The sequence below is a fragment of the Ursus maritimus genome, unplaced genomic scaffold (assembly GCF_017311325.1).
Source record: "Ursus maritimus isolate PB19 unplaced genomic scaffold, ASM1731132v1 scaffold_23, whole genome shotgun sequence".
Classification (NCBI taxonomy): domain Eukaryota; kingdom Metazoa; phylum Chordata; class Mammalia; order Carnivora; family Ursidae; genus Ursus; species Ursus maritimus.
Window position 1 is genome coordinate 16,981,082 of NW_024424786.1, and position 24,465 is coordinate 17,005,546.

The following is a 24,465-nucleotide window of genomic DNA, read 5'->3' on the forward strand; positions in this document are numbered from 1 at the left end:
GCAGCTATTGTGTCAAGACAAATTATTAGCTTTCACAATGGTATAATAAACAGAGCTATAATTCATGTTCATTTGGAAACATTCTTCCCTAGTTATTGTGAGATTCAAAACATATATAGCCAGATAATCTGTTATGATTGTTAGTTTCCTTTAAAAAAAATAAAACAGAATGGCTACTTGTTAAGTAACCAATCAGAAAATATCTCTAATCAGCCATCTTGGTCACTTAAACATCAAAATGTGCAACTGTTTCAATCTGTAAGCTGAGAGACCACATTTCACATTCATATAGGACCGTTTGGATCAATTGTTGGATCACTTTCCAGGAGTCAGTCCAAAACTGTTATGGACAAGTAGAAAGTTGCTGTAGTACTATGTATGTGAAAACTCTTCACGGTAATAACCATAAGGGGTCCAACCAAAGAACCCATTTAGCCTGGTGAGTCTAAACAGCTCTGTGGTCAGAGTGAGAATACCAAAGGTAAGAACTCCTGAGTGAATTTTATTCCTTGGGTGTGTTGAACTGGCACTGTAAGGTGCCAGGAAGGTATGAACAAGTATTTGAAGATGATTTCTGTAGCTGGAAAATATAGAGAACTCTTTCCATATAGGCCCATGAACTGGCTTCAAAGACAAACCCTGAAGAGAGAGTTTCACATTGTTCTCTGCAATGCAGTTTTCCAAGACTAGGTGATAACCACGCCACAGAATATATACACACACGTATATAGCTACGTATGTATTTTATTATTATTCTATTCATTCTGGTGAATGTATTAAAAAGAAATTAATAACCTGGGTCAGTGGTTTATAGTCACACTTTTAGCACGATAGTGATAGTCTTTCTCAGGTTGAACTTTTGGGGCCATCCTTTATCTTTCTCTTACCCCCAAAGCTAGAGTTAAGCTATTCCTAGAACTGCCTCGCTTATAGGTACTTTATAAACTGCTTTCCCCCTGCCTTTCTTTCTTTCTTTTCCTCCCTTCTTTCCTCTCTCTCCTTCCCTTCTTCCTTCCCTTCTTTCTCTTTTTTTTCCCTCTAGCTTGGGAACACCAAAATTTGAAGAGAAAAAACTGAAAGCATAAAAATGCTTTACAGTCACAACCAATTCTTTTCAAATAGTTAGCAAACCTGGTCCTCCTCATTTGGACAATTACAGGCAAAAGAAGGATCTAGTTTCAAAGTGCAGCTGTTCATTTGAAGTGGTATAGGCTTGGGTAATTTTTTCAATGAGAAAATGGTGATGAATGGAATAGAAAATAAAGATATCTTTTAAGCTAGACTAAAAAAATTATTTTAACTCAAGAAGGTCATCAATTTGGAAATATTATCCAGAGAATTTTCAAATCACAGAGAGGAGCTTTCAGGAAATCTTAAGTGACTACAAATGAAAAGTATGCCTCAGAGACCAGTTTAAATAAAAGTCACAGCAGTCACATATGCAACTTTAAACCATGCAACATCCAAGGCGGAGGAATCTTAGGGAAGCCACTGGGATCCCAATGCATATAATTATCTTCTTTGTAAACCACATAGCAATAGTAACAGTGGTCTCTGCCATTTTTATTAATAAAATTTTATTGTAGATTGCAATACCATTTCAATTCTTATGACTTCCAAATATTATTTTGCAGACTAAAACAAACAAATGATCTTTAAAACTACATCTGATGCTGGTCATGGAAGTATGTTCCCTTTGTGAAAATTCACTGAGTCGAATACAGTTAATTTGCACACTTCTCCATACATATGTTATGCTTCAATGTAAAGTTTACTAATTAAAAAGAAGCTATACTCAATCCTATCCTTCCGTATGACATTTTTTAGGTGCTTTTTAAAAAAAAAAAACAAACTATGAGAACACAAAACTGCACATCTTCTTCAAAACCTTACCCCCAAATTTCTGTAAGCTATTTTAGGATGTTAGTTTTTCTTTTGGGTTTAGTATCCTTAAGTTTTCTCTTCTGATAGAAAAAAAAAAAATGCATGCTCTCCTATTTTAATTTCCCACTCATTACATTTAATTCTTCCCATTTCTCTCTACTGATACCTTTCCAAATAAGCAGAGATCCCCATTCATTACTAAGCTCCTTCACTGTTGGTGTATCACTATAACTGGCCTGCTTTTTCTTCTTGAAAGCAGTCTTCCCATTTGGCAAAGGGCATAATCAGCACTAGCTGCCTGCTGCTTTGCCGGGTTTATCAATAATGTAGTTAATAAAGAGAGGTTTTGTGGATAACCACACTGTGTTATAGGTTATCTAAGAACTCATACCTTTTCTTCAACTTCCATCTTAAAAATTCATGAATTAAGCAAACCTCAGGGAAGAGGAGGGGGGTGATTTGTGAAATAGGGCATTCTCATTTGTCACTGAAATTACTGACTTTTGGAGTCAGCGATTATTATTGTCATATTAAATTATTTATTTCCAAGGAAAATCGCGGGGTAATCTCAAAATGACTTTTAAATCATTGGCCTTAAGAATATCTTCTAAAGAACCAATTAAGATGTGTATTTTATACTGGTCACCAAAAAAAAAAAAAAAATGGTGACGAACTGAAGTTTTTATTTTTGTGTTTGTGTTTGCGTCAACCATTTTCCGTAGCCAACTGCCTGAAAAGCTTCAGACTGCTTTATACTTCCAACCAACGGTGACTGGCGCTTCCTCTTAGTAAGCAGAAGTTGTCACAAACGACAGAAAGTGATTAGCAATCACTTGGTACACGACGTGAGATAGTCTTAAAACCCCATTTACCCCCTACTGAACCAATATCTCAGCTCATTCTAGAGAATACGAACAAGTATTTCTCCAGCAACTAACATAAGTGAAAATATGAGCCCTAGCTCTGTAGAATGCAACAAATTTGGTCACAAAGGAAAATGAAAGCAAGCACCCTAATACTAACTCAAGACACTTTAGTCGGAGAAAAACAGCCTGCATCCCATAACATTTTATGATACCAAATGAGATGCAGGCAATGTAATTTCACTTATGTGATTCACTTACAAGCCATGCAAATGCAATCTTGCTGATTACATTTAAAACAAAAGACTGAATCTGCTTATTTATAGAGCAGACCAAGAGTCAGGCAAAAATCATGCTACTCCCCCCAAGAATATGGAACAAAAAGAAAACAATCTGCCCGAAGACCTTTTCATCTCGGCAGAAAGAAAAATGATGTTAACAGTGAACCCCAAGTTGACCCAATATGCTTAATAATGTGGCTTCTTGGTGCCCTCAATAGAAAACAAGGTCAACTGTGTGAGTAATCGTGAGCTGAGGTGTTCAACTCACATGCAAACAATGTCCAGTGTTTTATTTGATTTATAGAAGTGTTCAGTAAGCACTTGCATCTACGTTTAATTTTAAACCTTCATTTATCTGTGGGTGTGTGTGCATGTGTACACACAAACGTATTTGTATATAGACAGTAGAGATACACAATTTCTACAGTGAAATGTAGACTGCTACAACCAACATATTCACTAGCTGGACTCCTCGCAATGCATATTTTATGAACGTCTCTGCCTACTAAGATGGGGTCTTGATCATTCCAGAACTACTAATTTTAATCATCACCAAAAACTTAGAGCTTTCATTAGAAAATTTTCCTATTATGGAGTTGAACAGGTAGAACTCAGTGTGAAGGTTGCTGCCAAATGCCATCTCTGAACTTCCCAGAAAAGCAACAGAGCTGGAAAAATTCTCCTACTTTCTGTGATGCTCCCTTTTTAAATATCTAACAGGTACTCCTGGCGAACCACCAGCAACTGAACCAATGCCCAGCTGTCAGCCATCATACCAAGGGCCTAGGCACTTGGCTAGAGTCTCACTGAGAGTTGGAGCAGCAGCACCCCAAGCAAGAGGATCCTCGCCAAAGCCGACTTGGGCCCAGCTGCAGTCTTCACAGAGAGAAGTTGAGTGCGATACCTCACACCTGCCACAGAGAGCATCTTCCAAGAGGGAAATTGCACGTGGCTGGAAATGCTCCTTGTGAGTGACTCATGGCTACGGGGTTTCTCAATCTTAATGAAGAAGACACACTTCAGTGGTCTACCGAGGGATGCCAACACCAATTATGGATAACAGAAGCAATTTTCTGTGCAATAACACCACTGTTTTTTGGTCTGAGACATCATTTCCAAATAGTAGCCTCTGAGAACCTGTCAAAAATGGAGGGCTTTTGAAGCGACCCTTGATCTCTGATACTGAGCCACAGCCAGGTCTCAAAACTGTACTCAAATTGAACTTCGTAACATTTATTGCTTTGAAGCATCCAAACTTCCATCTTCATGTTTCCAAATGGAAAAGACCTAAAAGCATATCGTTTTTGCTCATTTCCACATAGCGCAAGCAGTAGGCCCCGAAACCGTTTAACTTGTTTGGAATGTGAGCCATTATCCAAGCCCATGGCATATGCACACTTCTCAACTCCTGCATCCTAGCAAAAATGCAATTGCTCTCCAAATGCGTAGTCTCTGAGTAGGAAATGGCAGTGGTTTCTGGAGCCCTGGGATGCAGAAGATGCTGCCAGATTTGAAAGGAACCAAGGGACACAAGAGTGGTAGTGGTAAGAGCAGGAGGAGATATTATAAAATGAAAGCAAAGTGTGATCCTCCAGGGCAGAAAATAGCTGTTCCTGTTTAATTGACACTGCTTTCCATCATAGGGTGCCTCCTACAGGGAGTCTACCTTCTTTCATGTTTGGCACAAGAGTCAGACATGAAGATACTTTGACCTGGGGTATGTCTACAGGGAAAATTGGGAAATAAAACTGGAAAGCAATTCAAATGACTTCATTGTCAGAAGAAAAAGGCTTTATTTCAGACATGTTCTTGAAGAAATTCTCCCTCGCCTCTCCTACTCGTTAGGATTTAATATCTGCCTCAAACTGTAAGTTCCTTAAGCACTTTCTGCTCAGTAAGGGTCATAAAGACTACGACCAGCAGTCCTGTGTGACCTCGATCAGGTGCCTCAACCTCTCTGAGTCACCAACTGGCCATATGTAAAATTCTCTACACATGTTTCCCTCACAGTGAACACAGCGTATGACAAGTATAAAAAAAATACACCTTGGTAGGCTCCTAGTAAGAATGTACGCATGATTATTTTATTAAATATTATTTAATTCAAGTGAATTTGACCATCTCCCTAAATAGGCAAAACACCCCTGGCAGACAACAATGGGTGGCTTACAGTTCTACACTATTCTGACTGCTAGACCCAAGACGACATTCATTTATTCATCAATAACTATTTATTTATTATAGCAGATACTGTGTTATGCTCAGGGAATAGAGCAATGAGGTGAAACAGCCACTATCCCTAACCCACCTTGCCACTTCCAGTAAATACTGATTAATTGATTCATTCATTCATTCATTGAAACATTTTCAGTGACACCCAACTTTCCCCAGACCTCCCACTCCTCTTGCTCATTTCCTCCCTATCTGTAGATGGTTTCCAAGACTTCCATCAAGGATAAAAGCTCTTTGTCTTATGCCAATATTTTAGAGGTTCTCATTTCCAAAAAAAAAAAAAAGTGTTAGAAGATCACAAAATCACAAAAGAGGCCTCAGTCACTCAATGTCAAAATATGAGAGCTACCAACAAACCATCCTTCAGGTATTGATGCAAGAGTGACAGCAGGTGACAGGGGCATCTTCAGCAAACCATACGGAGGAACACTAAAGCAAACAAGGTTGGCAATAACTAGTCCTGGGCAATCATTATAATTGCAGGGATGACTCTCTAAAGACGATGGGAAGTTTTTAAGTTCAGAGAGAATGTACCATGAGGACAAAACTACATACATACATGTTGAAGACTGTTTATTAATTTGTTAAAGATATGTTTAATTACTGAGCCCTTGGGCACTGTGCTGGATTCAAGATCAGCCCACATCAGCCCTGCCCTGACAGAGCTTCTAGTCTGGAAAGAGACATAATGCTATCTTGACCATCCCTTTATATTTGGAAATGTAAATTTCCAAATGGAGGTAACAGGTGCTGTAATGCTTGTGGATTTAAGTCCTGGATGCTGTGTAAGGCTGCTCTTTTGATCTTTTTTCCACATGCTTCTTGTCCTGGGACTAGGCTTTGAGAAACCAGTGGGAACAGGAGATGTTACAGACACTCTCTCCTACCATGGTGAGAGGAAAGCTGCCTCTCTTTCTCTATTTCTCATCCTTTCCCCCAAATCTCACAGTTATTTCCATGGGTTATATGGACAACAAAGATATACACCATTCAGTATTTTATATTTTTAATAGCTTCTCCCAATTCACTGCAAGGTCCCTGACTCTGCCTGCCCCCAGCCTCATGTGCACATGTCTACTCAAGCACACACAGGCTTATGAACCGAGTCTCTGGGTGTGCACCTGGCATCCCCAGCTGCACTGGCAGGTGTTCTACCTCTGATAATAATGCCGATAACACCAATACGAGCAAACACGATGACAGGACTTACTGTATCCCAGGAAAAGTTCCAGGTACTATTCATAAAGCAACTGATTTAGCATCCATGACAGCTCCATGAGATACGTATGAATTTTTCTCCTCATTTGCAGATGAGAACACAGAGAGGTTAGGTAGCTTCTCCAAAGTCACACAGCTAGTAAGATGCAGACTAAGACTCAAACCTTGGCAGTCTGGTTCTAGAGTCCACACTCTTAAACATCATACTCTATTGCCTCTCTATCTCCTCACATGGTAAAGCTCAGGAATATATTCCAGGACCTTAGGCATCTATTCTCAAACTAAGTTATTAAAGCCCCGTGTGTTAAACTTGAGTACACTTTCTTAATTTATGGAGTAGTCACACGATCTTAAAAAAAATAGCCAAGAAACCAAAAAGAGGGAGAGAATGGTAGAAGCAAATGCACCTGATTCTATGTGCATCGAACACACTCACGGCCCCTAATCTGACTCTATATGTGAGCAAACAAGATACATAAATCTGGGTAGATTGGTTGGTCATATAAACAATTCAAAGCCTTATCATGCCTCTCTGAACTGACTCCAATTCATCAAAAATGTACAAGCAGGTTATATATGGCACCCTCCATTAACTAAAAGACACCAATAAATTTCCAAAACGTAGGCTCAGCACCAAAATATGTATACAAATATATATATATATATGCATGTATGTATGTATGGGTGGAGAAATCCCCACATATATTGCAGAAGTCCGTGCAGCTTGTGTCTCCTCTGTGCAGTCTGGATCATGCATAATGCAACACCACAACTGCTAACAGCAGGCGCGCACCAGATAATTTACACTTGTTTTTATGGACACGAGGAACTGATCTTTGAAGCTGTCCCTAATGAGATTCCGCTTGGCCCTAACAGCATCCTGAGAGAGTGTTCCGGTTTTCTACTTGGCATCCGGTGCATATTTATAATGCAGAATACAAGCTCATTTAAATTGCACATGTGGATTTTGGTGTCTTCCCTATTTTAAAGAAAGATTTTCATATACTAAGGAGCACGGACTCCTCAATTACTAAACCCTACTTTACCTAAACAATGTCACTGCCAGTCACGACAGGTACTTATCAGAGAGGGAGGTCCACCAAAGGGCTTCTACCTGCAGGGCAAAAAACTCCCCCAATTCTAGTCCAGCCCTCAAGTCCAGAAATTCAATTAGGTCTTCAGCCAAAGGGCATCTCCAGAAAGCCTAATTATATAACACCTTCCTGGTAGACACAATCGTGGGGACAGTCAGGGAAAAAAACCTGAAGCCAGTCACCTAAATTAAAAACTTCCTGCCCCAAGGTGCTTGCAACGCAAGCCTCTTTTTCTTATTATCTCCCCTCTTTTAAGTTCTCCTCCATATAAAATTTTTTCCTTAAGCTTGCCACTTTATACGGGGCTTTTTTAAATCATTTGGTTTTCAAGAGGTTTAGAGCTTAGTCACCCATAATCAGAGCTCCATTACATCCGTACTTCGAGTTTCATCTGTTTTCCCTTATATTAAATTTTTAAAAAGGTTTCAATCACTATAATTAACACCAATGTTGCTAGGATGGTGTTATCTGTTCTTAACCCAAATCACAGATTTCTGTCAAAATGGTTATTCTATAAGAGCTTATTAATAATAAGAGTTCATTATCTCAAAAAAAAGTAAAGTTGTTACAAAACATAAACTGGTTCTCCTTATGCAAAATGCACGATTCCCATGATAACAAATGACCCGTTTTCATGGTCTTCATTTCAGGTCAACTCCACAGGTTAGGGGCAGTTGTCAGTCAGACTCCTAATCACTGGGCTGAAATATATCCTAATTAATTTCACGCTTCTCTCCAATAACTGTTGACTCCAAACAGGATCAATAAATAAGCATTTTACAAAGGAATTAAAACAATATACTTTCTAATGCCTCAGTTTTTAGAGAAAAATATAGGGAACCCAAGTCTTTAGGGTCAAGTTGAAAGCGAAACTGATGTATTCCCTATGTCAGAAATGAGGATTTACTACTGTCAATGTAAATGTCAACTGAAGGCAGGACAGATTACAGCATTAGTGTAGGAGTATCAGAAATACTCACTCTGAGCTTCATCCAGCTCCACCCTGAAAAAAATACGGGAGACTTACATAAGTTACCCTTTTTAAAGCCAAGGATTTAGTCAAGTCCAAATACATGCTCTCAAAATGAATGGATGATGATGAGGGAACACAAACTTCTTAGAGAAGCACATATAAGAGTAGTGAATCCTCGCAAACTCAACTTTCATTCATTCATTCAACAGGTATTTGGAGCGTGTCTAGAATGTGCCTGGTAACAGTGAGAGGTGATCTGGATAGAGGCAGGTGAAAAGAAAAGAAAAGAAAAGAAAACTACAAAGACAGAGTAGCTGCCTTCAGAGCCTAGTGGAAGACAGTCATTTCACAAATAACTTAAAATTACATTTATGGGGGCGCCTGGGTGGCTCCGTCGGTTGAACATCTGACTCTTGGTTTCAGCTCAGGTCACAATCTCAGGGTTCTGGGATGGAGCCCCACGTCCGGCTCCCCACTCAGCAAGGAGTCTGCTTGTCTCCCTCTCCCTCTGCCCTTCCCCCCACTCACGCGCCCTCTGTCTCAAATAAATAAATCTTTAAGAAATTAATAAATAAAAATGCATTTATGATAAGTGGAGCCAAAGAAAAGCATTACTTGTAGGTACTCTGAATACAGAGCCTTCTCAACTTATAATGGGGTTGCCTCCCAATAAACCCATCGTTAAGTTGGAAATATCATAAGTCAAAAGTGCATTTAATACATCTAACCTGAGGAAAATCATAGCTTAACCTAGCCCACCTTACCCATGCTCACAACACATTAGCCTACCGTTGGACAAAATCATGTCACATAAAGCTTATCTTATAATAAAGTGTTGACTATCTCATGCAATTTACTGAATACTGTACTGGAAGCGAAAAACAGAATGGTCGTATGGGTACAGAATGATTGTGAGTGCATTGGTTGTTGACTTTCACGAAAGCACACTGACGGGAGCTGTGGCTGCCACTGCCCAGCATCGCCAAACCGGACTGAACTGTGTATTGCTAGCCCAGGAAAAGATCCAAATTCAAGGACAATTTCTACGGAATATCACTTTTGCACCATGGTAAAGTCGAAAAATCTCACGCCAACTTGCTGCAAGTCAGGAAAGGTCTATACACATAAAGGTTCACATAATCCAGAGAGGGGGTAGGGGCTCCCCTAAAGAAGTGACAAAGGAGGATGGGGGAAATAGTATTGAGGGAGAAGAGCTGTCAACATCATTCCGAACCTCAGAGTTCAGGGCAGTGGGCCAGCCTGATGCTCTCCCCACACCTCCCCGTACCACTCCCTTAGAAAAAATTAAAAATAAAAAATTCAGGAGGTGTGCCTAGAAAGTTGGATTTACAACGTGTTTTCCTTCCATGTCAGCACCAAAAACAGACAGGATCGAAGACCTTGGGAAAAATCGGTGGACAGATCACCAAAGCTGGCACTAAGTGCTGCCAAGTGTCTGGCTGGCACCAGGGTACAGACTAAATTGGCCATAAAAACCTCACTGTAGTCCTTGCTCCTCTCAAAGGAAATCATTTCGTGATTCACAATGAGGCTTACCCAGAGGCCAGTCTTAGGGGGAGGCCCTGAATTTTGAGCTTAACTCAATTGCACGGTTTAGGGCAAGAGTTTCATATTTCAGATGTGCAGTCAGGTAACCTGATCCCATCAGAGTTTTAATGGCTTCTAAAAAATCCAAAGTGTTAAATCCTTTTCCCAGCCTCCCCCAGAGCGGTCTGAGGGTGTTTTTTTCCCCAACCTCCATTCCCCACCCCACCCCCGTCTCTTATTTTTCATACTCAAACTTTTACTAAGTCTGAGACACTAATTTAACACACATTTCTTAATCCTCAAGTCTGATTGTAATCTGTGCGCTAAGAGAGTACACACATACCTAATGCAGTCCCTTTAAAAAGCACTGACACAGAGGAAATAAAAGGATAATGGAATATGGAGAAATGGTGCTTTATTTCAGAAACAGCATTATTACCGTGATTCCTTCTAAGCCTGGGGAGAACGCGCTCTGGTTCTGGGGAACCAAAGGCAGCAGACCCAAGTAAATTCCACAGCTCCAGTGAAGGCACATCTCAGAGTCACACTGTCTCAGGCAGCATGCCGGGAGTTGAGATAAGAGTTTATTAAGTCCGTGCCCCTGGCTATCAGCAAGTTCACACAGACTCAAACCCTCCCTCTCAGTGTGAGAGTCCCCTGGGAGACAGCACAGCCCTAAAAACTTTAAAAGCAGGAGGAAACGGAAACAAAACCAAAAACTTCTCAACAAGAGTAAAACAGACACCCACATTAATGGCATCAGAAAAAAGTTACAGTAATGATGGCCCAAACGTGCCACCATGAAGACTCCGTGGAAGCTCAAGGGTTAATGTGGGGGGCGTGGTCACGATGAACAACATTACTGATAATAATAGCTACCACGCATTGAGCACTGAGATGCTGTGCTACGTGCCTTACTGAGCACTACGCATCCTCTAACATAACTTCACTGTCACCTAGTGAAACATGTATTATTAATGATGCCCACAGTAAAACCAAGGCACTAGTAGTAGAGAATATACTGGAACACACGCAAGGGGCATGGGGGTGGAGAGACAGACCGGAATATGGATATACTATTGGGGGGGGGGAGCTTTTTCAAATTTCTTTTTTTTTTAAATATATTTATAAATGTGCCTAAATTTCTGCCAGACAACAATCACTCTCCTCCTGAGTTCTCCCCTCCAAAATACATGCATGCATTCTTTCCATCCCTCACCTTCTGTTTACGACTTTATTAAGATATTAAGTCCAGCAGTGGTGCCTGCAGCCCGTGGTACAGCACCTCGCAAAACAGCACTGTTTGTTTATAAGGTGACACAACCTTCCCCGCGGTGTGGGGGCATGACTAAAATCCACTAATGGCCAGAAAGCTCATTTTAATTCTACACTTAACAAAATAAACACCTCATAAAGGCAGGTAAGCAGAAGCTACTTTTCACTCTGGACTGCTTTGTCTTAATAACCTTTGAAAGGAAGGAACGGACTGCAGGGAACGGGCTCTCGCACATGCAGAACACAATTATGGCACAAAGAGATTGTGATAAAAGCAAAACCCCTCATGCAAAGTTAAATTATTTTTTTCCTTGAAGGTGGAGGGGAGAGTCCCTCTCCCAAATACAGACCATTGCTAAATTGAAATGGTTCTTTCACTGCAAATTCTGGCTGCGTTAGTGGGCTCTACAAGCCTGTCTGAAAAACCAGGGCATTTGATTTCCCTGAAACCAATTCCCAAAAGGGCTGATTTTTTCCCCCTCTTTTGTCCACAGAAAATGAAGCTCCACTTACATGTTGGAGGAAATATTTCAAAACATTCCCTTTTTCCTCAAAGTGCAGAATTTATGGTAACAGATAATTAACAACAAATGACAAACAATCTGAGCAGTAAAGGTCCCAGTTTGGTTGCCAAGATGATGGTATCAAATTCCAAGATAAACAGTGGAGCGTGCCGACTGCCATTAACGTCCAGGGGTCTAGATGGAGAGATGCAAAACAGACCAGGCATCCGCCACCAAGGGGCACAATGTGAAGCAAACCACCTCCCACGGGGTTATGATTTCCCTTCTGAGTCCTCCAAAGTGTCAGTGGGTGTGGGGGTAGGACGGAGCTCCCTCCACTGTACTGAACAGACACCCAAGCCTTTATAGCTCACATAGGGAAAACATTAATCTTCTTTGAACTGCATTCTGGAAGAATGAGGAATTAATATCCTTTTGGAGTTAACACCTCCTTCCTCGTTCGTTCTTCCCAAAGATTTGCATCTTCTTTTCTCCGAGTTTGTTGAGTCAAAATAGGGTTCAGTGCTGCCAGTTGTGCCCAGAATGTGAGGGTCAGGAACAAAGTGAAAGCAAGTTAACCTGTAAAAGTTGGAATTTGAGCACAACACATGGTAAGTCTCCCAGATACCAACAGATGGCCAACCTTGGGAAATCGCAATTTCAGATATTCTTACATTTCTCAAAAGCCAGTTCATAGTTTGCTATTTGTCAAATTGATTTTTTTTTAAATATTGAAATACAAACCTAAAGTTCGAATTACCTAGAAGGGCCTAACAAATTGTCCTTCTCAGAGACCAAGACAGGTCAATGTATCAAAAAATTGCTATTCTGATCCTTTCAAGGGCTGGATTTGTTGGTATGTGGGGTTGGTATGCACAACCCAGAAAGCTAAGGTGCAATTTGTCTTATCTCCTTGTAAAGCCCATTTTGACTGATGTTTAGGGATGCTGACACTCTCCTGGTATTACAGTCAAGCCCAAGGCCGGGAACATCGCAATTGCAAGAAAGAGTTCTGATCTAATGAATATATCTTCCAGTCTGTCTGTCTGTCTCTTTTTCTCTCTTCTTTTCACCCTCCCTCTGTTTCCTTCACACATATTCCCATTTCTCCTCTTCTCCATAAAACACACATCTCACTATATTCCTTGCCCACCCAAGCAGGACCAGTGTGCAAAAGCTGGTGATATTTTTTTAAAATGGAATATGTTAAACATAAGGTAAAACCAAGAGCAATGGGTATGATATTTGATTTTAAAAAGAAAGTATCTAATACAGTCTGATAGGCTTCTGTAATTATCTTTGAAGTCTTAAGGCAAAGCAAAATGAAACAAAAAGAGAACTATTTTCCAAAACACAGGACTAAAATTGAGCTGGTATACTGTCTATGTCATAGCAAAAGGCTAAATCAGGAAATTAGGGAAACATGCTTAAGTTGCTTAGCTGGTGGAAGACTTAATTTTTTTCTTGATTTCGGTTTTAAGTCCTTGTGCAAAACACATTTTAAACTAAGTGTGCAATATGTAAACGGTTTGAAACTTGGTCTGTGGCCCAAATACCTAAAACCAAATACCACAAGTAAGCCACTCTTCTTAGCCAATCAGTATAAATGCCAAAATAGCCCACCGCAAGATGGGAAAAGATATTTTTCCAATCCAAGAATTATCAAATCTTTGAGCTGGAAGGTTTCAGAGGCTTTCTACACAAAGAAGTAAATGGGCTTGAGTACAGTCTGTGTTACAGCAATCTTTCAAGGAAACCACTACCAACAGAGGAACCAAGAATGGTTTCATTCTCACTTGGAATTTTAAAGCTCAATAATATCAAGTACTGAACATTTACCTGTTTGCTTTATTAATGGTACTAGTTTTTCTTTCTCTTCTCTTTTTTTCAACTGGTGTCAAGAGCTTTACTACTTAATATAAAACTGCACAAAAACTTAAACCCGCTAGAGGGGCTTATATTCTTGATTTGTGGTAAAGAAGAAAATATGGAAAGCCTGCAAAAATGCATTTTCTTACATACATTTTACCCTTCTACAGGGACAGAAAATGAAGAAAAAAATCTTCAAAACAAAACAGAATAAAAATATGCAGACTCAAATACTGTGAGGGCCAATAAATCCAACAGAGTTTCCTCTCTGCAGAGTTCGTGTTTCTACAGAGACAAAGCCTCCAAGTGTACTTCTACATTTAAAAAAAAAAAAAAAGGCAGACTAACATGGTGGTCTGCAAAAGGGGGGTAGTTTTGTCCACACTGATATTGAAATAATAGCCCAATCATGCCAGGATGGCTACTGAAACATCTAGTTTCCAGCACGCTGTGGAAGTCTAAAAGGGGAAAAAAACATGGAAGGACAGAGCTGAGGAAAAACCCGAAAAGGAAGAAAAACAAGTTGATGGACAGATCTTCTGAGACTCGGCGAGCTTCTTTTCCTCTTTGGAAATAATTCAGAACTACCAAGACTTTGCTGTACAACACGTCGTCGATTCAGTGACATTGGCTTTGTTTTGATGGCTTAAAATCTACACCTTCATGAGCTCTACAATCTCAGAATTAAAATTAAACAGGTCTCAAATACAGACTCCCTGTTGCATTACTTCCTAGTTAGCTGTTTTATATGTTTTTCTCAAAACATCTCCATGAAGGAAGTTAAAAAAAGAAAAATAACAAAAACTGTATCTAGAGCAGGCAATAGATTTAATCCATAAGGAGAGGTGAATTGGCGGTTTCCCAGTTTCAGGATGTGTCTATCCATTGACTATGGCCACATGTCCCCTATGAATCTTTCTTTATCTCTATAAATGTAGGTAAGAATTTCAGAATTTAAAATCCAGGCATACCATAGTAGACGTCAAAATTCTTTACCCTCCCCGAAAGTCAAGTAACTAAAAAACAAACAAAATACTACACAGTTATACAACACACACCCAGGGTTCTAAGAACAAATGTCCATATGGACAAAAAAAATTCTAATTTTAGGTTGCCTTTTTAATGCTCGAATGCAAAGAAAGAAATCTACAGAATAGGAAGAAAGTCAGCTCTAAAATGAAGTCAAACTGTCACGGACCACAAGACCAGTACCCTCAGGGAGTATATAGGAAAAAGAACTTATTTTAAAAAAAGAAATGAGAGAGGAAAAGAAAAATACTCTGTGTTTACATATGAGTGCAAACGAAAAGAACCATTCAGCATCTCCACGATAAATTTCAGAATGAAAACATTAACAAAAATTATGGCCATGCTAATGTGCAGGCCAGTGATAAATTTGTAATGAGAATGAGCATGAGAATGAGCGGCTTACCAAGGGAAAAAATGTTTAGAATTTTTTCCCCAACAGCGAATGCAGCCCAGCTGCAGAGCAAAGGATGAATTTCTACCTTGTTAGTAAAGTGTAATGTTACAGAGCCCCAGACGTTCATTCATTCGTTGCTGGGGGGGGTGGGGGGGTCATTTCTCTTCTCCCTCTCCGCCACATCTCCAAGATGCCTCACTATTATATTCTTTTCCTACAGAACACCACTAATGATGAGGGATTTATATTCTTAATTTCAATCCAGACCTGAAGATAAGATAAGAAGCAAGAGAAATCCGAAACTGCCAGAGTGGGAGGTTATGATGCTAAAATGGCACAAATCTGAAATTCAGGGAAGCCCAATGTACTAATGACCATAGACCTAGACTAGAATCCAGGTTCTCTGAAATACTCTCAAGGAGTCTACTACAGCAAGCTGCTTACTTACTGATACTATGTACCCTGATGGCCTCCAAAAATGCATCAAAAAAGGCCTCTTAATAAATTTCCCTTCAGGTAGAGGACTAGAAAGGAGGCAACCTCTTTGGCCCTGCTCCCACCTTCCCACACATGAACAAGTGGAATTATACTGAACCAAAATGTAGCCTTTGGTCTATTCCTCAATTACAACGTAAAATAGAAGAAAGTGTCACCCAAAGAAAGTAGATTCACATTTGTGTGAGCTTTCAGTGCAAATCTTGCAAACAAGGCAGAAGGACTTATAGACAAATTACATTTTTATCATTCTTAAAAAAAGTTTTTATCATAAAAGTATTACATAGTTGTTATAATAAGAATTCAAATTATACAAAAGTATATAAAATAAAAAGTGAAAGGTCTTTATCCACCAACTCCCTCCCCTTAATTCATTCCCTAAATAATCACCAGTAATGTCGGTTATTTATTTTTCTACACACTTCTGTATTCTTTTAACCGAAAGGTACCATTCCATAACTCTCCTGTGTAACTTTGTTTTTGCACCTAAGGGTGCCTAATACAGACCTGACATAAACATTTACTTCCCAGCATGAGAAATGAAACTTCAGAACGCACAAACAAACAAATGAAATCCTATAAGAATTTGGCATGGAATGATCACCAAGCTACTCTAAAAGCTACAGAGCATTTTTGATTCACAATGCCCAAGCAAATACTGACAGATACTTTACAATGCAATAAAGAGTAACAAGAACACAAGTTGGACTCGCCAGGTTTTATGTAAGAAGTTCAGAAAGGAAGATGTTAACACTGATGTTACCAGCTGGACACAAGACCATATGAAAAAGATCATAAATATTATCATAGCATTTGTTTATCAAGTGCTATATCTTTCAGGCACTGTATGTCATATGCTTTACCTCATTTAATATGCACAACTACCTTAAAGGTTCATTCAACCCATTCTACGGATGAGAAGACTCAGTAATTTGTCCATCATCACTCAGCCAAGCTAGTAACTGGCAGGATCAACACTTGTATATAGATCTCTGATTTCAGACCACACTCTCAACTATCAGATGAATATTGTTCTCATTCCCTAGCCCAAGCTGTGGCCCTTTGCACTCAATCCTGGTTAATTATAATTAACTCCTGATGCTTCTGTTTTAATCATTGCCATAAGAGGGAAGCCTAAGACACTGCTGGGGGATACAAGACCCTGAGAACAGCCCATGAGGAAGAAAGCCACTGTGATTTCACAGAGAACAACCAAGCAACACTCAGGTCCCTGGATTCCTTCTCCCCTTGGGACTGTCACTCCCAAGGACTAACTGAAGTAAGTGAGACAATCCTAGGCTGTTTATGACCTTGACAGGCACCAAGAAGTTAGAACATCTGCTAACCCTGATGGTCAAATATTCCACCCAGAAAAGTTTGCTGGGAATGGTTCCTTGAAGAAGACAGGACAAGACTTACCAGTGATTTTCTTACTCATTTATTTTTACTCCACTGATTTTCAAAATGAGTTGAGACAGCTTAGAATAAAAAATGCAGAATCAATAAAACAATCCTTAATAACAGTGAACATGTACTGAGTGTAAACTATGTACTCAGAACTCCTCTAAGAATTTTACAAGTAATACTCTTTTAACCTTCACAGCAACCTTTTGAGAGAGGCACTATTTTATCGTCTGCATTTTACGAATGGAGAAAGAAAACACAGAGAACTTAATACATTTCTCCATGGTTGGTTACACAGCTAGTAAGTGGTGCAAACCAGGTTTTAAATCTAACAATCTTATTCCACTAGAGATGTCAACCACTCCGCTATGCTGCATCCTTAAAACAAGAGCACAGTAATATTCCAGGGGCGTTGACAATGAAGACAAAGACAAGCAGAGGGACTAAAACTGAAAATAAAATTTGGTATGAGCTTCCTAGCAACCAATTCTTAAAGAAAAAGGTGAGGAATCAACCTCAGTAGGGTGACCAACCATTCTGGTTAGCACAGGACTAAGGGGTCTCCCAGAACACAGGACTTTCAGTGCAAAAGCTAAGATGGCTGGATGCCCTACTGAAAAAGGTTTTATAATATTTTATTAGGCTTCACATAATTAAAAATATACAAAATCTTTATGGTGCTTTCCAACCTACATTGGCTCCTTCAGCACCTCCTCCCACCAACATTAAAAATATTAAATTCTAAATAATTTTTTCAACACTCTGCTTGGGGAAAAGGAAGGGATTGTAGAAAAACAAAACACTGTTAACTGTTGGTTTTCAAATATCGTATCTATCACTATGTTCAAGAGTCTGGGTAAGAGAGGCATACACATTCTTGGCTAAATTCTGCCCTATCAACTCCAGCTGTGCTTTCATTTTCTTTCCCAAGGTCATTTAAGATTGCTTTCTTTAAATTAAAAAATAATAATAATAATAATCCTTTGGATTTTGCCATTTGCAACAACATGGATGGACCTAGACGGTATTATGCTAAGCGCAATAAATTAGAGAGAAAAAGACAAATACCATACAATTTCACTTCTATATATATGTGGAATCAAAAAAAAAACAAAACAAATGAATAAACAGACCAAAAAAGCAAAAATAGACCCACAAATACAAGTATAAACTGGGGGTTGCCAGAGGCGAGGGAGGTGAGGGGATGCGCAAAATGGGTAAAGGGGGGTGGGAGGTCCAGGCTTCCGGTTATGGAATGAATGAGTCAAGGGGATGAAAGGCACAGCACAGGGAATAGAGTCAATGATATTATAACAGTGTTGTATGGTGACAGAAGGCAGCTACACTTGTGGAGAGCACAGCATAAGTTATAGACTTGTCCAATCACTGTGTTGTACACCTGAAACTAAAGTAACATTGTGTGTCAACTATACTTCAATTAAAAAAATAATTCTTCCCTATGTCACAGGCAGAGACACGGGCCAGTGGTTCTTAGAAAGCTTGGTGGCATCCTCGTCAGAACTCATGGGAGAAACCAAACCAAGACCAAGTAGTAGATTTTCCGAAGCCACTTGAAACAACAGCTCTGAAGTCAGTGGTGAGCTTGATGAAGATGGGGACCACGTTTTATGTATCTGTATTCCCCCCTCTGTTTGCAACCCCTTGCAAATAAATGTTGTCTAAACTGCAATCTTAATCTCAGTATGTCAGAGCTAAAAAGACCCGTAACTGTCATTTGGTACAAACGTGTACAGATGAGTAAACCAAGGCATGGAGAAGAGAAGTAAATTGCCCAAGGTGGGTCACAAAATTGACGTGAGACTAACTCAATTAAATGGGAAGTGAGCTATTCCTTAATTAAGGCAAGAAAACCCCACTAAGTTATGTGAAAGAAAACAATGGATCACTTAAGGGACCAGAATTGTAATTCCAATTCGGGTGGTCCATTATGGGTCTTCATAAACCTCAGCTGTAAGTGAAAAAGGACAGGAAACATTTTAAGGATCCCATGTAAAATAATGAGCAACTATTCAAATGGAAAAGACAAAATATTTTTAGGGAGAGGAACCAACCTCTGCCATGACATGTTAAGAATTTCAGAAAAACCAAAGAAATTTTAGACTAAATTTTTATGGATATTTTCCAGCCAATTTAAATTTTTATTTAGATTAAGCACATTTTTTTTTTACTATAAAAGAAATATAACATGATCACATTTAACCAAGATACCTGAATGCCTAGTATGGGCTAGTCACTGTGCTAGGGAAGCAAGCAAGAAAAAATCAAGCCAAGGAAAAGGTGAGCCAGTCGCTTGTCACCTTCATACAAACACTCAAAATGTTAAGATAGAACAGAAAAATTCCAATGAAAAACTCCAAATCTCAATCACAATATCTCATCTCAATGCACAGTCAGATCAGTGGATCAATCCATCAATCGGTAGTTCTGAACACCTGTTACCTGCTCAATCACTGCTTTTAAGAAATGAATGAGAGAGAGAGGTAATAATGCAGGTGGTATGGGTTGAAGAAGGGACGAGGGGCATCATGTTGGGGAGGGGGGCACAGTCAGCGTGGACTGGGAGAGATAGAAGAGGTTTTATAGATGTAGAGAGGCCAGAACCGACTTGAGGCATTTGACCAGCAGAGCATAAACGCGCTTCTCACTCCTCAGCTGTGAGAAGCAGTGAAAGCAACGGCACCACAATGGAGAGGCCCAAGGTGTGCTCGGGTGACAGGGAGCCAACCTGTGCAGCGGCTGGAGCAAAGGGTTCAGGCAGAAAGCCCTCGATAGATGATGAAGGTGAAAAGGCCACCTGGACCCAGACTGTGGAAGAGTGCTCTATTCCAAGGTGGGAAGTCTAGTGAAGGGCTACACAGCTGTCTAGGCTACCATGGCAAACCTCATTTTGCAAGCCTTTTTTTTTTTTTTTCCAGAAAGGGTATATGTAATTTGATCCTTTGATTTGTTCATGGCTAGATCTCAGCAGATTAGTTCTAAGGTTACATGATTTTTTAAATATCTCTGTTCATTCCCAGTTCACCAATAGAATCTTAGGGCCATGAACGAGTGAAGACTTAAGGTGACAGTCCCTATTAGCATCTTCCAAGGAATCTGAGGCAAAACATACTTTCTTTTGCCTGAAAGGAAACAGAATTCACAAAGTTCTTTGTGATTCTTTAACACAAAACGTCACACTGGCAGAACAAAGCTAAAGGTATCCCAATTCCGGCTTGCACAAATTCTATAACATACTTGGAGAAAAAAAAAAATCATTAAAAACAGAAGAATAAAAGAAAATTTGAAATGAACACAGACTTATTCTTCAGAAAAGTCATTTTAACAAAGGAAAATCATATTCACCTTAAAAACTTTTCCTTAATATCCTGTTAACAATCCTTCATAATCATGAATAAATTGTGATTTAAAGAAAGTATAAAATTATTTGAAATAGTTTCACACTAACCATTCACAAGGATTTCTTTCCCTTTTTCTTTTCTTTCTTTTTTTTTTTCCCAGAAATCCCATCGTAGGGAGCTGAGTGGCTCTGTAGAACATACTTGCAAAGTAACATCCTAGTATTTACACTAATACCCAAGCAGTCAAGAGAGATCCTTTTGTTTCATTAGTGTTTCTAAATTTGGGGGGGTATGCATGTGTGTGTGGGGGGGGGTCCTACTATTTTTTAAATGCTCAAATAAAACAAACACCAAAAAAAAAAAAAAAAAGAAAAGAAAAGAACTTGTGACTTAGACATGCCCGGAGTTCAGTTTTGCCAGGAATGGAAAAACAGTCAACAGAGCCCTAACCTCCTTTCTCTCTTGACTATACAATAGTGTTCAAAGAGGTTTAGTCCTACTATGAAAGACTCATGTTAGACATTGGAAGGGTCTAATAGAGAATGAGCACCAGGCATTGAATAAACTAGGGAGATGGTGACCTTTTGCCCCTTCTGCTGAAAGCCCAGCACATCCTGTAGCAGAGAAACAGAAAAAAGCTGGTGTGCATCCAGGTGCTGCAAAATCCTTGCCTGTGGATTTCTCCCGCACTCCATTCCTTAAACAGTTTAAAACTGAAACATGACTTAAATAGTATTAGGGAGTGAGAGAAAAGTACAATTCCTGGAACCAACTGTTCCACTGTCCCTTAATCCTTTGTTCCCCATATTGTTGGAGTCCTGCAGCATGCAGCACACGTTCCACTAGCAACAGGCAAGACAATGGATTTAGCAGTGGCTGGACAATTAGTCCCAATTAGGCCTATTTCCCAGCTGAATGTAAAGGGGTAGTGGGGTGAGGTGTGTGTGGGGGGGGAAACTACAGAAATTTTAAAGAAATATTTCATCATGGAGGCAAACAATACATGTAAAGCAAACTGAACCAGGGGTCAGGAGACTGCCAAAAGTCACTGTGTGACACTAGGAAAATACCTTAACCTCTCTGTTGTTATCCACAAAATGTGGGCAACCAACCTACTTCCCCCCCTTCGATCTGGTGATATAATGTCAAATTGTGGTTGATATACTCTGAAAAATCTGAAAAAGTTACCCAGATGCAGGGTACTCCTCTGAACTATATTTGGAAGCACGGATACCCATCTGTTTTACACATCATACACCTTTTATTCCCCCTGGCAGAAGTCATTAGTGACTTTCTTATTTTATTTCTATTTTCTTGATTGCTAATTTTTTTTTAAGTTCATGAGTGATACTTACATATGTACATGCGGTGGCTGGAATCTGCTCTGGTTGATGTTGTAGTGTGTGAATGCCTGGGTGGGGTTTGAGCTGTACTCATCCACCGTTATGGTAACTTTGCCTTGAGAAGGAATCCCATGAGCCATCCTTCCTCCCTATAGGCATGAGCAATTCACAACTTTCCGGAGCAAAGGATGGAAGCAGGCATGGTGTGTTTCAGCCAACCTCTGAACCCAAGGATCTACTCATCAATACCACCGTGCGTTTCTGAAAAAAGAAAAAAAAATTACAAAATGAGAAAAAAGAAAAAGGAGGTGCTCTAAGAAACGTCAAATATGACACCTGGACCCGAAATGGGCTCAGGAATAAAATCTTGATATGTGTCATCGCCTCGTGAATACAACCTTTCCCAACACTCTACCCTGCATGCAGTTCAGAGTGGACCCTGCACTCCATATGACATTGCTGGCTGCCAGCAAATCACTTCAATGGCGTTCAAACGAAGATTTCCTCTTTAATTATAATTATGGCACTTAACATGAATTACGGAAGGGGCATATCCACAGTTGCCATGGTGTCTAACTATAAATGGTTTGTGCTCGAAGTGGAGAATCTTCCAAACCTTTCCTGCTAATTGGAATGTTTGTTCTGTACAAAGTTGATGTCATAGAATAATGTGAAATCTCAATGCTTAACACAGCCATATAACACGAGGACAAATGTAAGTTTAAAATGCTGCACTTACAAGAGATACCTGTGTACAACCATAACACACACGTAATACATGCACATGTTACATGCAATTTTTTTCTTTCACAAGCAGTTCCCAAAATACCTAGGTACTCAACGCCTGATATACATATGTATTCCACTCTGGCCAAGAATCTTACGGTAAGGCAAATCCTTCTTGCTAAATGTCATATGATTTCTTCAAACACTCCAGTCATGTGGGGGAGAGTCAAATACCTCGAGGCTTGGACCACTACTTGGATGCATTCGTTACGGCCCCTCGTAGCGCCCGGAGAGAGCACTGAAAGGGGGCAGCCGTTACGTTTACCACCTCATTCTTGCTTGGTGCTGTATAATTGCCAGTTGTTGGTTTCGTTCTTTCAAAATTTCCATTAGTTTTGATTATTTTGATAAATGTCAACATATTATTTGCTGAGCTGGGTTGAGAAATGAGGATGTTTATTTTTATGGTAGGGATGCAAAGACTACGAGAGCAAATGCCTGCACTGAGGCTGTTGGAACTCGTCAGTGCAACAGAGAAGAAAAGGGTAGCACCCTCCTTGAGTAACCCTTGGGTAACCCACGCTCTTTACTTTTTTTTTTTTTAATGATTTTTTATTATGTTAGTCACCATACAGTACATCCCCGGTTTCCGATGTACACGCTCTTTACTTTAAGTGCCCTGCATCAGAATATGTTTGCCATGTGCGCCATTAAGCTCCGGGAATCTTAGCTGTTACCTCAAATAAAAATATTTAGAATAATAAGATTAGATTTAAATTTGGCATGAAACACCTTAGATATCAAGCAAAAGGCAGATGGCCTGCCATAGGCCATTTATTTTATTATTTTACAACCCGGGGGTTGTGTAGTCCTCCATATGCTAGCTGGGCTAAGAAATTCCACAGCGTTCTACTCAAATCATTGCCTTCTTCATATTAGCAAAGCAAGCTAAATGACACTCACCTTGCCTTCGTTCCTAATGCACAACGCCACTGCCAAGAGACAAATCCCTGGTGTTCTGGCATTTTAAACAAAGTGTCACTTTGGGTTCTCTTTCCTCTTCCTGACTTCATGGGAGGTAGGAGTCCTTTAAGCACTAGTTGATAGACAACCAGGCCAGTAGGATTAACTAAATTAAAATCTTTCCCTGATCCTTTGATGTAACATATCTATAAGAACTGCTTACAAATCATAATGTAGCAGTTTTCATACCAAGTTTGCAGCTGTTTCCTTAATTTCCCCCACAATTATATTTTACTGTTATTTTGCATAACAGTAAAACACAACACCTGCTTCAAATTGCAGTCCTGTTCTAAGTACTGTAATTCTCTTTTGAGACACAAAGTACCGAGACACTACTGAAGCGCAAAACTGCATAATTGCGCCACGCTGAAAAGTAAATACAAATGAAAACATCTTCCTGTTATAGAAATGACTGTCATTAAAAAGAATGTTAGCCATCAAAGCACAGAGGGAAAAAAATACACATTTTCAGACTGCGAGAACTTAGTGTTTGCATAAATTAAAGAGTGGTGTAAAAATTACATGGCAATTCTTATGTTCCTGCCATCAATGTCTATTGTGTGAGACACACAGCATTAAGAAGCAAAGGAAACAAAATTCATGTCTACACCATTGTGACCTCTCAGTAAGGATCTCTGCACTCTGTGCCAGAAAAAGGTTTAAATGTTTCTGGTGTAAAGTCACCAATTAAACTGAGCAAAAGAGCCTAGAAATAAAATTTCCACACCATTCTGTCAATATCTATGCAGTGACTTAGAGTAGCTAGCGTTAGACCCTCCCATTTGAAGCAGAGGAGAGAACTTAGAAGGTGATCAATTCACACTCCTAAATGGTCCAGTCTGTCCTACAGTCCAAGTAGGATTGCCTTTCCTATCAAGTGAACATCTGTGCCTCTTTGCACCTTTGCCCCAGCAAGACAAATAGTACACCTTTTCATCAGCAAGCACAGGCC

General features: G+C 39.7%; 1 protein-coding gene across 2 annotated transcripts in view; it reads right to left on the reverse strand.

Annotated features, from left to right (window-relative positions):
* The window catches only part of MPPED2 (metallophosphoesterase domain containing 2), a 170,410-nt gene that overhangs the window by 142,695 nt on the left and 3,250 nt on the right, over positions 1–24,465 (reverse strand). For both annotated transcript variants that reach the window (XM_040638909.1, XM_040638910.1), the window contains exon 2: positions 21,777–22,025. In XM_040638909.1, coding sequence (XP_040494843.1) covers positions 21,777–21,904 — 128 coding nt within the window. In that variant the 5' untranslated portion in view covers positions 21,905–22,025. The remainder of the gene's footprint in view (positions 1–21,776; positions 22,026–24,465) is intronic.